Source organism: Sander lucioperca, chromosome 9 (assembly GCF_008315115.2).
Source record: "Sander lucioperca isolate FBNREF2018 chromosome 9, SLUC_FBN_1.2, whole genome shotgun sequence".
Taxonomy (NCBI): Eukaryota; Metazoa; Chordata; class Actinopteri; order Perciformes; family Percidae; genus Sander; species Sander lucioperca.
In genome coordinates, this window is record NC_050181.1 from 38554937 (window position 1) to 38572628 (window position 17692).

Genomic DNA, 17692 nt, shown 5'->3' on the forward strand with positions numbered 1-17692 from the left:
TTTTTATTCTTTCATTACTGGCCACATGAATTACAACTGTTGCCTACACATGGCTATGTGCAGTGTGTCTTTTAATGCAGTGTGTGACAGCAGTGTCAAATACACATTAGCCTTCTGAACTCATAACTTATAACCATCTGCTTATTGCTCACACACACACACACACACACACACACACACACACACACACACACACACACACACAGTGTTGATTTTACTGCCCAGAGATTGGCTGGATAATTTGTTTGAAATCATAAAAAACACTGTCGACTAGCAACGTGGCTAATATTTACCCCACATGTCTGTCTGGCCAACCATCTCAGTGCGTGTGTGTGTGTGACTGTTCCTTTTAACCACTGAACATAAACATGCTGTCAAAAAATGGTCAGCAAAATGAGAGGAAAGACAGATAGAGACACAGACAGCAGGAGAGAGAGACAGAGAGAGATAAATAAGAGGTATTTACCCGCCCTCTGCTCTGTAGGAATGTAATCTTGGCTCAGAACAGTGTGGTAACACACAGAAACCCACTGCAACAGCATTACTAATACAGATGCAACAGACACGCACACGCACACTTGGCCTCTTTTTCTCAGGACACAGACATGATGACAGTGGGTGTGTCAGGCTGGCAGGTAGACAAAGTACAAGGTCTATGCTGTGTTTCAAACTGTTCCCCATGGTGGACAGTTACCACTCCTTTTTTTATGGCATGGACAGCAGTGTCGGGGGTAAACAAGGACCTGCTGCTGCTCTTGGGTTCACAAGAGGTTGCTTGTTGATGTCACATCAGCCCATAAGCTCACGCTACATAGGTTTCTCTGTGTGTGTGTGTGTGTGTGTGTGTGTGTGTGTGTGTGTGTGCGTGTGTGTGTGTGCGTGCGTGTGCGTCTACCTGGGTGTAATGTGAACCACCCTGTCCAGGGATGGGCGTGGCCTGAAGTAAATGAGGCAAAAAAACAGACTGAGCGGGAAATGAAGTAGAAGGAGCTACCAAGATGGGAGGAGAATGAAAACAAGCGACGGTGGACTAGAATAGGCTTGCATCAAATTAAAGTGGGATGGTACAGCACTTGAATTAAACTGGCAGTTTACCTCTGTGTGGGGTGGAGCTGCAGTGTAACAGTTCATTCACTGTAGAGAGTAACCTATATTATTTCAGACTCATTTTATAAACTAATGAGGCAGGCATTATCTCGCTCTGCAACCTGAGCTGACTATTATACTCTGACATTATACAACCTGATTAGGAATGCTTTAGTGAGGCAAGCAGAGAACTCAAGTAATCAGATCGAAATAGTAGACATATTTAGCTGTAAATAGGAATCTTTTATACAAATTTAGAATCAGCGTCTGCTTAAAAGTTAATCATTAACAGTAACAAAGTTACAAAGCTGACTTTAAATCAGGGAGTTCTGGCAGCCACAATCTTTCTCCAAATATTTACCTCGCTTCGACATAGCTGAGCCGTCTGGGTTGCACCAACCAGATACACAGGCAACGGAAAGGGCTGCACTCTTAGGTCTAAGTCTAAGGCCAGTGAACACCCACACATGCATACATATACAGTATATTGTAAGTGCACAGACGCACGCATGCATGCACACACGCACACCTTAGTTTCAATTCTGTGGCCTAGATGAAAACTTAGTTCTGATTGGTTATCTTGCTTGGGGGTATATCATCCACATCTGATTACTGCCATGAACATCTTCCCATGAAAAAATATTAAGTCTTTTTTGCTATTTCTGGTACAAATACATTCCCTGCTCTAATTCCCTCAGCGTTGACTCTACAAGTGTGGTTTAGTGCAGGACTTTTTTTTTTTGTGGGTGATCTCTGTATGTGCACGCATGTGTTCTTGTGCACTATGTAAAAAGGAGGCCAGAGAGAACGCGAGAGAGAGAGAGAGAGAGAGAGAGAGAGAGAGAGAGAGAGAGAGAGAGAGAGAGAGAGAGAGAGAGGCAGGCTGTTGGGGAAATGACTGGGTTTGGGTGTGACCTGCTCAGCTATGCACTGGTGATCATGTGAGACCCATTCTAATTATAGACTTCTCAAGAAGAAGGCCGATCCTCTCTCATGGGCAGAAAGTGTGTGAGGGTGCAGGGTGTGTGTGTGCGTGCGTGTGTGTGTGTGTGTGTGTGTGTGTGTGTGTGTGTGTGTGTGTGTGTAGGGGGTGCAAGACTAGTAATGGGGAGCAATGTGGCTTCATGTAACAAAACTAAATTGAGAATTTGTCCTATTTCAACCACTGAACCTGTGTGAAAGTAGAGTAGGACATGTACTTTTTCAGGTTGTGGGTTTGTGGGTCTATGTAAGAGGAAAACCTTAACAATGTGGTGAATGTGTCCGTGCCTATATGTTTGTATTTTAGGTCTTATCTTGTGGTTTATACTTATACGTGCAACTAATAGCCTTTGCTTCTGATTTCCTCCATCTTATTTTGCTCTCACTCTCTCTTGCTCTTTCGCTTTCTCCTGCTGTTTCCACTGTGGGTTATAGAAACCTGCTCTGTTTTTCATTACCAGTGGAAAAAATGGGGCACACAGTTAAAAAAAGAATCACCCATCCCCATTAATACACAAGTCCTAGTGGAAAATTAGTCCAAACTACTAAAATAGGCCCCTTGGTGCCCACAAATAGCCTCTATACTGTATATCTGCCAGCTACTCCTTTCCAGTGGCTGGCCTTTATCTCAGCGTGAATGACAATTTAAACATACGTTCATGTATCGAGAGCCTTTCGCCTGTAGATAAAAGCTCCACTGTGTTGTCAGTGAATGTCTACATGTGGTCACTGTATTGAACTGAGGGGTCACTGACATCCAGGTAGTCAGAAGAACATTTGTGTCTTACTTCTTGGGACTTGACTTTGTAATTTTGGCCACCATTTCCATTGGTTATTATAACTTTTAAATTCACTATTGACATCTGGGAACACAGCGATATGACTTTAATGAAGTTCGACTGGGAAATAAATGACCATTCAAGCTCTCAGGTCAGATCACAGGTTGTAAACAAGCCACCAGTTCAGCCAGATTATGTACTTCTGAGCGAATCAGAAATGTTGGCCGTAATCAATCGTTGCGTCAGAAAATTGTGGTAAGTATAAACATCAAAGTTGAACCAGGAAGTGGGTCTATAAACTGTGATGGATGGTTACAACTGACCCGAACAGACGGTTCTGGGAAATCATTTTACAGTCTTTGTTTTCTCTTAATAATATGTTTGGCAAAATTGCTTGTGTTTCTTGAAATATCTCACGAGATAGGGAGAATGATGGTGGCGGCAATCTCCACAACATGAATGATGGCCAGAACTATGAAAATAAGACTCAAGATGTAATAAACAACTATGACTTAATGTGGCTTGTAATTTTGACAATCACACACACACACAGACACACACGCATGTACGCATGTACGCATGTACGCATGAACGCATAAACGCATGCACTGGCGTTAGCACATTGTGAGGAAACTTGGGGAGAGTTCAGCCTGGGCTTGACAATGCTCCTCTGTCCACATCTGGCATTAAACACTGTTCTCTGAGTCGACTCACACACACTGTCCTCATCCTAACCCTGCCCTGTTCACACACTGCCAATGACCACGAGTCACCAGTGTCTGCAGGGGCAAAATACAAACAGAAGTGAAAAACACACATAGCCAAATCTCTGTGTGTGTGTGTGTGTGTGTGTGTGTGTGTCAATGCTGGAAACTTTGGGTTGAGGTCCGCCCATCTCTAGAGATCTTGTGCTCCGATAAAAAGACAGATTGTGAAAGAGAGAGAGAGAGAGAGAGAGAAAAAGAGAGAGAGAAAGAAAAAAAGAGTTGTTTGCTTTTCTCTTTTCCTGCTACTGCCTAAAAATGGAAAATGACTGCATACAGTGCCCCAAATCTGCCCCTAACTTCGCTCTTTAACACACACACACACACACACACACACACGTACACACAAACCCCCTCTTAATGCCACTAGGCCTCTGCACAGGAAGTGGTTTGACTGAGCGAGATCTACATGATGACGCTATCACCTCGTTCCACTCTAGCTGTTGAAACATGTTGTGCTTAGGGCATCCATATGAGTTTGTACATGTGACAGCCTATTCATCTGTGTTTTCCTGTTCAAACACTGGCACACAGCCATGTTTTTCACGTTTAGACGGACTGTGCTGGTTTAGTAAATTCATGCAACAGTGTTTATGTGCAGTGTAATCAGTCGGAAATGTGACCGAATCATCAGTGACTGCCAAACAACCCGCAAAAACTCTTCAGCCTGTCCTAGAAAATCCACAGTGCAGTGTTACAAACGCCTGACTTCTGCTTCCTGAATGTAAAAAGCTACCCCTCCCCCTTCCCTCCTCTCTTTACCCTTGATCACATGTTCCAGTCACCTGACCAGAAATAGGTGGGACCAAGGAGAGCACATGCCGTAGCCAGATGGTGCACTCTAGATGTAGGCTGCTATTTCCAGTTTGTAACCCCACATATTTACCCAGACTGAGCACGCTCAATCTCTTATCTGTGGCTAATGTGTCTGGCTGAGATCTGACCTTCAGACTTCCTTTTCACCACTTCTCCTTTCTTACCTTGAGTGAGTCGAAGCAAGCGATGACCCGTCCGTTGTCCACCTGACAGCTCTTGGCCGGATGAGCGAACTTGCACTCCTGGTCCGAGCGTGAGCACGTGCCCCTCTGGAACTCCCTACATACCTCAAGTGTCAGCCACTTTGTGTCACGCATGTGTGCCATGTTCATCGCCATGGCAAAACGCTGGCAAAAAGTTATTCCGAGCTGAAATCTGTTCAAGCGTAAATAAAGTACCTCTCGTGTTTTAATTCACAAGTTTTAAGTATTTTTTTTGTGTGTGTATTTGTTGTTAAAGTCTGTGATACGTGTGTGTGACGTTGAAATGAAACATTCAAAATAAAGTTCCTATCGATTGAGAGGGCTCCTTTTCCAATGCGAAATGTTGCAGTGCGAATGTGATTGGATAATCGTTTGGCTCAACCAACCACAGAAGAAGAGTTTATATCCAGGAGACGACTAGCAATGAAGTTGCCGCTCTCTGCCTGACTTTTCTCTCTCAGTGTTTCTTGCTGAATGGTCTCACTTACAACATTCACAAGCCAAGGAGGCAAACAGATGAGCGGGCCAAACAGAGAGCCCTTTGGTTAGGTGCAGTGAAGCAGGCAACAGAGGTGATAGTCTGGGTGTAGCCTGCTACAGGAAGGTTAAGGACACTGAGGACCGAGTGGAGGCTTAGAGGGCTGAAGGCGAACGTCAAAGGCAAGGTGGGTGAGATGCTGCGTGGGCCTGGTGGTGTGTTGGGCTGCTGTGGTAAGGCTGTTCGGCTGGTGGAGGGCCGTCCGGTGAGGAGAGCTAAGGCTGGAGCCCGGCTGTGAGGAGTGGATGGTGATGGATGAGCAGGTCGGAGCGTAGGCTGCGAGGTGGGTGTGGCCGCTGTCCTTGTACTCGTGTTACTGTGGCAGCAAGCGAGCGAGGCGGGGCGGAGGGTGGAGCTTCAGCTGTAGAAGCAGGTCGAAGCTGCAGCAGACATCAGAGAAGGCACTTCCTCTGGGGAGAGAGAAAGGAGGGAAAGAAAGATTAGGCTAATGATACACATCCAAAGAAAACATTTAAGGTTTATTTCTCTTTCATTTATCTCTCATACAAGGATCTGACCTGCAGCATTTTTTTTTTTTAAATCTGCTGCTAAGCTATGCAGCTGTGGACATGAAGAATATGTAAAAATGCCAGAAATGCAGTTGTGTCAGCTGAAACAAATACAACTTTCACCCGCTTTGCAGACTAAACACGCATGGTGCACAATCACGCTCATCACACCACACCATAAACACACACACACACACACACACACACACACACACACACACACACACACACACACACACACAGCAGCCATTTACAACCTTCCAACTCTTCTGGTCAACGCAGGAAAATCTGATCAAATCCTGTATCACTTACAGTTGAGTACAGCAAAGCCGGCCATTGCAAATGTGTTTAGAGGTGAAAGAAAGGGAAGAGAGTGAAAGCAGAGGGGAAGTCGAGGCAGGGCAGGAGGTTAGTCATTTCCCTTCTTGCGAAGCGGTGTAAGAGTGGGGACCAATGAGTTTGCAGAGTTGCAGCAACATTCTGGGCTGAGCGCCAGGTGAGAGCTGGGGGAGGAGCAAAGAGGAGGCTGACCTGCCTGCTGCTAGAGGAAGAGAAATAGAGAGACAGGCTAAACTAATCACTATGCTCACTAGTTCTACTGATTGCTCGCGAAACAAATGATATATTTTTCTAACAAACACCTTTGATTAAAGACCCTAGATAATATTATTCTCCATGAAATCAAGCATTTCTAAAAAAAAAAAAACAGTACCATTACGATCACAGCAAGACTGCGAGGATCTCACACAGATATGAACTTGCCTGCTGTGATAATATCATGTGTATTTCACTCATAAACCAAACTTATCATTTATCAAACGCAGACCCAAAGTGTTTTTTTTTTTGTTTTTTTTTATGTATTTATTTTATCATATTTGCAGTGGTTTCTATTTTTGGTGAATGCACTGTACGGGGTTTGCTAGGGGAATTTGAATGATTGGGCTCCCGTGGGCCTAGTGTGCGCTTATCACACAGGCGGGGTAACTCACCACACCCTGTGTAGAGAAGTGGCTTTTCCCAGAACAGCATGCGCACCTTCAGCAATGCTACCAACCGCTTCTAACTTTACAGCACTGCAACACTGCAACACGCTATATCAGAGCTCTGCAGCAGTACCACCCAGGTCATGATGACCCAGCAACATGGATATATGTTACAGAGTGAAGGGAGGGGAAACTGCTTCGTTTCACCTTGGATAACCCCTATGCTAGCAAAAGTAGCTTTACAGCTACAAATGACCTTTGGAGTGCAAGCATAATCATAACACAAACACTACAACTGCCCTACCCCTGCAATACACAGGCTCACACACATCGTCCATATCATGCACTTTAGAGGCTAAAACCAATGAACTTTTCAATAACATTTTCAAAACAACAGAAAAGATGTATCACCTTACTGCTAAATATTTTCAAATGACAGATAATAACATTTTATTTGATGATAGGCAGTAATCTTTACATGTCAGTTTTATAGTATTTTCATGCCAAAAAAGAAACATTTTGAAGTGCGGCAAGATTGAATGTCTTGTTTTGGAATGAGACTTCATCATTTTATCTTCATCGCTGTGAAAATGTCAAGTCAGCCAAGTCTAATCTCTCTGTGAAACCCTGTATGCACTAGCACCCGCGTTTTTAATATCATATAATGTTGATATTACAAGTATGTATTGCTACAGCTCAGTCTGATAGGGCTGATGGCAACACACTTTTACTATCCAAATATACATTGTAATAACTTGAAGTTCAGGTGAGCGCGGATCATCTCAGAACTCATCAGACTCAACTCTAGCCACAGCTGGACACAAAGTAATGAGGTGGAATAGAGATATCTATTATAACATGTTTTAAATTGAAGGTGCCAGGGGCTTCAATCAAATGAGAGAATGTGATGACTTGATGCATGAAAACGTGCCCCCCTGCATTGTCTGGCTGCCTAATCTGTTTCTATGGCTGATGAGCACATACTGTATCTATGAGAGAGAGACAATGTAGTATGGTGTAAGACAGTGCCAGAGTGATAATGAGCGCTCATTATGATCCATCATGTCTGGACATGGGTGTCCTTCCCCTATTGATTTCATCATCTCTATGGTCTTTCTTGTCAGTATGCCACTCCCTCTATCTAATTCCTATTTAACTGTTCTATGTCTCCAAGGCATCCATTTCAAATGACTGTTTAATATGATTTACTTCTCTTCTCTAACAACAGAATGTATACTGTTTTTACCAGTGGATCCTACTCTACTTTGGTCTTGCTGTTTTTTCCCATCCTCTCCAACTCCATCCATGCCTCTGCCTTTGTGCCCTCAATGTGACTGTCTGGCCTGTGTTCTCGTCCAACATCCTCCAGCAGCACTCCCTCTTGCAAGCTGGTGCAAGGTCAACCACACTGGAGGAAGGAAAGACTGCGTGGTGTTTGTGCACCATGTTAAAAGGAGGCCAGAGAGAGAGAGAGAGAGAGAGAGAGAAAAAGAGAGACCGTATGCTTCCTATCACCCTTTAGGACACGTGGCAGAAACATTACATGACTGCAAGAAGAGGAAGTGTGTGTCTTCAATATCAGCACATCACCATCAGCTCACAGTCATGTGACAACAGCATATGCCTCAACGGCCCAAACCGTCTGACTCAAAAAAGCAAGTCTGACCGTCTTCTATTTTGTCTTGGTTTATGCTGTCGAAATACACTCTTCACCACCACTGAAAGCGCAAACTTTGCATAACTGCAAAGTTGGCGGTGACTTGCACTGTGCACTGTGATGGATGGCCCTCAGACATTATGAGGTTTTCTTGAACACAGAGAGCTGTATTGTTACTAAGGCATGTCTCAACTGATTGAAAAGTTAGAGCAATCAAAACAACATGCGTTTTGTTAATCTGGGCTGGTCTTCAAGTTGTCAATGTGACTAACTGCTAGAGACAAGAGGGAGTGGTTCACAGTTATGGTAAGACTTCCTGAAAAATGGCCAAGTGACACAATAGTTGTCTAGTTTAGCATAGTCTCACATCACCAGACCTATCTATACAGCGCTGTGGAGTAAGGTCTGGCTACAACACACATTATAGAACAGGAGAAAAAAAAACGCTCGGGGTTGTTTGCATTTCTTTAAACCAATCACAATTGTCTTGGGCGGCGCTAAACTCTGGACGCAGCGACGGTGGCTCTGCGAAATAGTCTCGGGAAGGAACTTGTTCTGGTGGAACATTTGCACCCCGCAAAAGAAAACGCCACATACAATATTAAATGAAGTTAACTGTTAACATGAAACAGTAACGTGAGCTATTTAAATTAGCTGGATACATAGTTAAACGTCATTTGCTTTTACCAGTGTACAGCAATCCCCACCAATTGGTCCCAAAACGTCCCAGTTAGATTGTAAATGCTGTAAACATATTCTTTTTAAATCTTTACAATCATTCCCCGTAAGAACAAAGCAGGTCTGCCTTGTTGCACGTCCCAAATTTTCTTCAAAACTTTTTTAGTGTGTAGCTTGGTAGCTCAAAGTTTGTTTTTGTTTCCGGAAGCGAAGGGATTTTGAGAACGGCAACACACAGAGAGCAGAAGGTGAGGGACATCTGGCGTGTGTCTCATGCGCCGGATGTCCCTCCGTCAGGCAATAATACTGGAAATGTACTTGGATTGATCCAGACTAAGTTTAGCATAGCTTAACACCAAAGGGCATGAGTTACTGGAGGCTCTATTCTGCGTAATTGCATATGAAATAACACACTGGGGTTAACTGATGCAGTATGAGGGGAGATGCTACTTGTTATATTGCAACATATGCTATGGCAGCCTAACCAACAAACCACAGATTCTAGCTTGGAGTTCCTATTTTCAACATGGACTGCAGAAAGAGGCGTCCTCTTTTGGTTTGCTGCTGTTGAGTAAAAGGAGTTGTTTCAGCATATTGACAGAGCTGGAGTCAGGGTGACAGTGTGCTGAGACAGGTCATCTCAGTGGAGGACACTGGAGGAAATGCAACACCCCAAGCACCACTCCTGCTGCTCCATGTGCTCAGAATATAGCATGTCAATATTGCCCTCACTGACCTTTACATACACACATACACACAAGCGCATATTTGGACACGTGAGCATGTTCTCCTCGCCGTCTCTTGATCTTTTTCGCTCAAACACACATATACTCAGAGGCTGAGGGCTGCTACTCTATCCACCATAGCTCTTCTACATCACATGCATCCCTGAGTTGGCTGCATTTCTTTTGGCTGAGTAAACTGCTTTTCTTTTGGTGATGTGACCTTTCATGTTGGTTGAGAGAACGCACCCAGTGAGGTCTGCATAAAATGAGTGTAAGGGCTAGGAATGCATAGTAGATCCAAATACCATTGTAGGCAGGTGCTGGACCAATAAAGACAGCAATGAAAACATTAGGGAAACGTTTGCACACTGTAGCTCAACTGTGCTGCTATGTTTTTGTATAAGGGCTAGGGCAACAGCACGTTGCATTAAAATGAAATGATGAATACACTATGTATCTATACGATATATTTCTACGTTTTTGAGTGGAGGATATAGATGGAAAGAGCTCACATGGACAGCCATGCTCCACAGGGTAAAATCTCCGTCATTTCTTGCTAATTTGAGTATAACCATTGTTGGTATTGTCATCGACCTACTAATCATAGCAAGTCGTCATCTCCTCTCAACTATTAGTTTAACACTAGAAGTGCCGTAATTCCATAACTACTAGAACTGCCGTGAGCGGTCATTTTGACCGCCAGATTCCAAACTCTATAATCTCTCATGATAAATACCTAATTGCGATATTGTATTATGTATTGTGTTAGGATATCTTTAGAAAAACGTAATAACACCGAAATGTAAATTTTTACGAGTTTAATTATACATTTGAGTAGTAATACGTGTTTCAATTATTCATATCATAGTAAACCGTAATTATTTCATACATTCATATCCCGAAAAATATGGTGTGGAAATTCATTCAACTTAACTCATAACAGCCTAATAACAATTATAAGTATCTTATTTGAACATTTAGCTATAACCTAACCTGGCACTGCCTCCGTTTTGGCGTCTGCTGTGGTGCGCAGCGCTGTTCGGGCCGTGCGCTGCTGCTCTTTTTTCCTCCATAAACTCCGCTCTCAGCTCCTCTGCCAGTTGCTGCATGAACTTCCTCCGGACAATTTTACTGCTGGTGCACTCCTTGGAGAGGATGTGTGCAATGATTCCAGCCAGTTCGAGGTTGTATAAAGTTATATGAACATGTAAACAGCCACCGGCCATCTACGTGTTCCGCGCCTTTCACAGAGCGAGCGCCCGGTGTTTGCCTTCTGATTCAGAACAGAGTCCCTCCACGCCGTAGTAGCCTACGTTACCGACTCTGGCTTTTCCTTCGGCCCATCGGTGATGCCCACACTTGTTACTCGAGACCGCTAGTTACGTTTCTCTGACAGAGACTATGGTAGTTACTAAGCAACCAAGATGCATCTTCAACCGCGCGAAAAATTAAAAACAATACCGTGAAAATCCGAGTGGTCAATATGACCGTGTATGGCCGAAATAGGTAAAAGTGACTGTATTTTCTTTGCCTTTTGTGTAATGTATATAAAAACAATTTTAAATTAAAATACAGACTCTTTTAGGAAAAGTCAGGCAGCAGCAGGATTGTATTTTTTTATTCAGCAAAGTTATTACACATATAAATTTCAAAATGGTCAAAATGACCGTCATGGCCGTTCTAGTGTTAACTGACTTATTTGTCATCGGATTAAATAACATGGTTCTGAAAGTGAGTCTTCGGCTAGGAACGCACAACAAACAATGCCTATTGACTCCTCCGAGAGCAAACCTCTGGAGACAATTAGATCTCTTGTTTAGCATAAATGGACAGAGGTATGCACACACACGCACACACGCACACACACACACACACACACGCACACACACACACACACACACACACACACACACACCTATACAAACACACAAACCTCTGTGGTTAATATCTCTGTGCAACACTGCATCTTTCTGTGTGTATATGTATAATGATGTGGTAAAGTCAACAGGCAGTGAGGATAATGGCTGGCCTTATGGTTTAAAGTGACTATATGTAACTTTAAACTGTTTCTGAAACTGTGTAATGTTCCATCTGATGATCATAAATGACCTGTAACAGCAAACGAGTTTTCTCTTATTGTAAATAAATGATTTTCTGTCTGAGCAAAATATTCATTGCGACTATATGACCTGGTAACGCTAACGCAGTAATCTACAGCGGGCAATACAGCACTGTCAAGAAAAGACCTTTACGACAGCAGGTGTGGTAAAAACACCACCGCTTTTGTCCAAAGCAGCCGCTAGAATCAACACAAACTGAAAGTTACATTCAGCCACTTTAATGAGTGGCTTATTGGCTCACATTTATGTTGTCTGTGTCAGTGTGTTGGGACAAAGTCAGGCTGGTTTCCACATATACAGACATGTTTCACGTTTAAGTAAAACTTGAAAAAATTAGAGGAAAAACATGGCAAATGCAAAGGATGAATGGTTTGATGAGGACTTTTTTTTTTTAATTATGTGAGTTGTATGCCATGACCTTAGCCGTCACCAATTGAACACCTGTGGGAGATTTTGGACAGGTTTATTAGAGACGAGTAAAATCTATGCCTTGGCAATTCCCATCTATGTTTTATTAAAGCTGTTATGGCAGATCATGGTGGACAAACACCTTACTATGAAGCTTTTCATGTTATTTTTCCCCCCTTTAATTTGCACCCATCTGTGTATATATACAGGTATTGCCTAACCTAGTTGTTATCCCATATACAGACATAAGTATAAACAGTAGGCCAATGAAATAATTATATTTTTGACCTAATTGTTGCTGTGACTTTTCCAAACACATCATAGCAGTTTTGTGTAACTAAAATTGGCTGAAAAGTAGCACAAACTATTAGTCTCAAACCACACACTTGCTGATGTCTTAAAATGTTTTATTTTTATGACATCTTTGCACATATCTTAGCCTGGTTGACACCAGACCCTTCTCAGTTGTAACTGAGAAGGGTCTGGGGAAGGTTCCTTCACATCTCATTTCCCAAGGGGCGTCACCAACGGACGCTGCTCAAATGCCTCTTGGCGCAATTGGATAGTCCATAAATCAATCAGACCAACGATCCAGGTGATGTAGCAGTGACAGCGGCATCAACGGGTTGCTGCGCTTCAGTGGCCGTCATGTTGAACGTAAACAAAAAGCTGCTGTCATCGTGTAAAGCCCGCCTCAACGGTTGTGATTGGTGCCTAGATTTGGGAAAATTGGAAATGGGCTTGAATGGGCTCTTGGCCAGACGGACTTGCGGAAGTTCGTCAGGGTTTTCCCAGGCTACACATATCTATCTATCTATCTATCTATCTATCTATCTATCATACATTTAGAACAGAATATTTTTCATTTCTGAGCATACAACATGGTGTCTTTTCATGTATGTAGGCTGTGTGCCTTCTGGTAATGGCTTTACCACATGTAAGACATTTGCTTCTTTATCAGTATATTACATGCAAACATACTTCACCAGTGACCAATTTCATCTTCTGCACTAGTTATCTGTATCATTTTAATTTAGTCAATCATTTTCATGGAGGACAGGCCATGCTAATGTACCCACATCCACTGGCTGGTGTTGGGGCCTGCTTCTAATATACCGAGGAAAACAGAACCAGTGCAGTCCCAATCATAGAAACAAAGGCTAGAAGAGACTGTGAGTGAGAGAATGTGACTATTGGGGCAGGATTGTGTTATTAAATGTTATAGCCTTCTATCTCTGCTTCAGAGATGGAGAGGTTTAAAGACATCAAGGCTGTAAGCAGGAGCTGATTCAACTGGGCTGAAGAAGAACAAGGGCAGGCTTGTGTAGACACGTGTACTTCTGGACAGAACAGCAAAGAAATAACGAGACACTTATTACTGACTGCACAAATGGCAGCTTCGACATGCTGCTCGCCCTGCTTATTATTACTGTTGTGTGGTTCAGATACAGGTGGACACTGACTTTGCTTCCTCTCTACTGCATTATCTGATAAATAATTATTACTCACTACCTGAAAAGAATAGAAATAGGTACATATTATGGCAAGTTAACGACTCCATCGTGTTTCTTACAGTGGCTGAAGTCAATTAATTTATAGCTTGGCTTGAAATAACGTCAAGTGGAAGGTGTCTTACTCATCCAAAGCTGTGTCAAAGTGTTGCTCAGAGGGGTTGAAATGTGGTCACAACACAGTAGGAACATACAGTGAAGCCCTCGTGTAATAAAGGCTTAACCTGTCAGCGCAGATTCAGCCATGCACGTAATCCTGTCTGTAGGGCAGATCCTAGCTTATAGGCAACACACATAAATGCAGAGCAATTTGTACCCAAGTTCACATACAACAAACCACAGAGAGAGCTATATCACCTTTGACATTATTGGCCATAATATTCACATTGACAATAACAACAGCACGCTCCTCAGGCTTAAGAAAATTGATAGTCTACCAGCAGCAGAGCTACCATGAGGATTTTAGAAAGTCTCAACAATGCAATCTGCCACACATCTGTCTGTGTTGCGCTTGCTTGCATATGTGTACTTGTGTGTGAGTGCTACTGTCTGAGCCACCCTGAATTCCTCCAAGTCACAACAACAACAACATTCCTCATCATTGCCCCAACCACGGACACACCACCAAGAGGAAACCCAGAGAGGCGAGGGGGAGGAGGGCAGAGGTGGCGAGGAGAGGGACAAAGAGGGGAGAGAAAGAAAGGCTAAAGTTTAAAGCTCTGAAGATCCTCTGGCTTTCACATACCATATGTATTTTACCAGAATCATGTACTGCTGTTATTATTTTTAGACTCTCCGAAATTAAGAATGGCAGTAAAAAAACTTTTACATTATTGTTTCTAACAAATAGCAGGTTATTATCGCACGTAAGAAAACACTTTGAGTCTGTTTACCTTGGCACGATCCACACAGACAAACTTAACTCAACTCCTGAAAGAAAGAAAACCATCACAGGGCAATCTCACGTTATCTCCCAAAGCCTTAATAAAGTACGAAGGTACTTACTTTCACTCCAGTTTAAACACAGACAAGTAAAATCCCTCCATTTACTGGGTCTCCTTCTCCTTGTCTTTCTCGTTCCTGCCCCTCTTTCCTTCTGCCTTCAACTTTCTTCCTCTCTCTCAGCTACTCCCCCTCTGTCAGACGCATGAAAACACTCACTTAGTCACACACACACACACACACACACACAGACAGAGTCACCCTCTCACACACTCTCTCCTCCCGCGACCCGGAATGTTTGGCAAGATCCGACTGTACTGAAATACTGTGCTCACCATATAAGGTAGCAGCAGCTCCACATGTCACACGTAATTTACATGCAGCCAGGCGGGAGTTTTGCCTTACACAGCACACACACACACGTAGACATACACAAACACACATGCTAAACCATGCTTCCCCCTTTAGGCTGACGCAGCAAAGCAGGGAAGAGGTACAAGAGAATCAAATTTACCATTCTCCTTGTTAACCAAGCCCTGCAGGATAACTCCCAACATGTCCAATGTTGAGTCAGACGGAGGGAATGAAAGCTGAGTGGGTGATCTATTGATTCTCTCTACTGCTTCCTGGAACAACCATGGCCCTCCAAACACACACACACACACACACACGCGCGTGCACACACATCAGCAAATTTTCTTGCTAACTAGCGCTACCCTCAGGAAGTAGCTATTGTGTGACTGTCTGCTTTGAGCCAAGAATGTGTCTTACTGTGTGTCTGTCTGTGTGTGTATGTGCATGTTTGTTTGCCTATATCTATAAAACAAGCAGGAACAGATCAATGTTAACCCTGTGGCCCACATACTGAACACACACACACGCGCACACACACACACACACACACGCACGCACGCACGCACACACACACACACACACACACTAAGGCAAGCAATCCCCATATCTCTACCTATGTTTCAGTACAGGCGCTTACTTTGGAAAGTAAAGACTGCAGCACACACAGGAGGAAAGATCTAGATAAATCAATGAGACAAGGAGGTAGGTTATGAACCAAGCTCTTACCTCTCACATAGCTCTCCAGTTTGTGTGTGTATGTGTGTTTGCTTCCGTGTGTCGATTGACTCTGTGTTTATGCGTGTGTTCAGACAGGCCGCGACAGCAGACCCCCAGGCACCGGCTGGACCATTCTCAGGCAGGCAGGCAGAGCGCAGCTAGGCAGAGCGACTGGCAGAAGACAGGCAAGCGAGTGAATCAGCAGCGAATGAGTAGAGGAGCTGTGCGGAGCCGAGCACCAGAGTGTGAGAGAGAGAGAGAGAGAGAGAGAGAGAGAGAGAGAGAGAGAGAGCGATAGAGGGAGGGAGGAAGAGAGTTAGCAGGAGTGTTTGTCTGTGTAATTGTGTGTGTGTGCGTGTGTGTGTGTGTGTGTGTGTGTGTGTGTGACTACGTTGCAGCGTTCGCTGTGTGCGCTAGTTTCTCCCCTCCCCTGCCTCTTGAAGTGGCTCTGAGCTGTGCTGAGATGGGCTGGGCTGTGTCTCTACTGACTACACAGCCTCTGGATCGTCTGTCTGCTGCCCGAGGAAAGTGGTGCTCGCTGGGTGGCAGTAGCAACAGCTGTGGAGGAGGAGGAGGAGGAGGAGGAAGAAGAGGAGGAGTGACTGCACTGAGCATACAGATCCTGCAGTCCCTTCTCCCTCCCTCTCTTTCTTGCTGAAGGCTGGCCACGCCCCCCCTTAAACAACACCAGGAAGTGCTGGTTCAGTTACAGCAACACTGCCCTTGCCTATCCAGTGAAGCTGAGGAAAGAGAGAGGGAAGAGGAAGGGAGGAAGGAAACATTGGGCAAGGACAGCAAGACGATAAAGAAGGATAAAAGAAGGGAAATCAGTCACAGAAAAAGCGAGAGCGACAAAGGGCATTAAAAATGAAAGCTGGGATAGTGATGAGGAAAGAGTGAGACAGAAACGAGTGAAAGAAGGGATTTAATGAGGTCAGGACGAATAAGGAGAAAAACAGCAGTTGGAATAAAAAGAACAGATTAAGGGGTGTGGCGGAAAGAAACATAGAAAGAAACTGACAGGGAGTTTGCGACAGATTAGGTCTGGCTTGTGTCAGGATCCCCTCTTCTGCTGTGGCATGCAACCCTCTAACACCTCAGCTCAGCCTCACACTCACAGCTCTTGCCCACACTAAAAAAGCAGGACACACTGAACTGCACCAAATCACATTGGACTATGCTAGTAAGTGGTTACACATTCAGGGTAACACAGAGTGTGTAAATACTCGGGAAATGGCTATTCAAAAAGATGCAGACTAGTGCAGTTTGGTTGCAGGTCAGCAACAGCAACATACTATAAAAACTGGGACAACACTGAGGCAACTGCTGCTGCCAACTTTCCTGGATTGTTGTTGACGCAAGGCTTCTGCCACCAGAACCCATGCATCCAGGGGAAAGCCAGAGAGGCTAAAAGAGCCTCCAAGAATTTGATTTGGACCTAATGCTGCAATATCCGGTAGCCATGGAGATAGTGGCCTTGGCATCTGCAGGAATCTTTACAGATTTTGAGCTGTGTTCTGGCGCCAAGTTTTCTGTCTGATCCTGCATATTGTCCATGACTCACTTATTGTGATCAAGGAGAAAGTATATTCATAATGCTGCCTGAACTGACATTAGCTTTGCAATGTATTTTCATTTTGAAAAAAACAAACAAAAACAAATTCCACACACTGCAGCTGAATTCAGTTGGACTGAGATCACACCTGCATCCATATTCGCAGAGAGATGTAAGAACCCTTACTTTCTTTGGTGTATTTAACATGTATAATACTGCGAACAACACCCCAATGCTTCTCCTATGTAAAACTGTAACACCTGACTTTCTGTTCCACCCCTTCTTTCTCTCTCTGGACCAGTTTCTATAGCTGCACAGCTCTGTTTAATACAACGCTGGTGATAAGTCATCTCTAATTTACACAGC

The 17692-nt window shown here is 43.8% G+C and overlaps 1 protein-coding gene across 14 annotated transcripts in view; it reads right to left on the reverse strand.

Moving 5' to 3' along the window:
- LOC116037427 (muscleblind-like protein 1) overlaps positions 1-17692 on the reverse strand; it is a 46488-nt gene that overhangs the window by 26099 nt on the left and 2697 nt on the right. For 2 of the 14 annotated variants that reach the window (XM_031281328.2, XM_031281322.2), the window contains exons 1-2: positions 15781-16066; positions 4591-5577 (exon numbers count right to left, since the gene is read on the reverse strand). In XM_031281328.2, coding sequence (XP_031137188.1) covers positions 4591-4764 — 174 coding nt within the window. In that variant the 5' untranslated portion in view covers positions 4765-5577; positions 15781-16066. Of the gene's footprint in view, positions 1-4590; positions 5578-5988; positions 6137-14763; positions 14969-15780; positions 16067-17692 lie in introns of those variants that run through there. The other 12 variants (XM_031281330.2, XM_036005762.1, XM_036005763.1 and 9 more) reach the window with 8 other exon arrangements.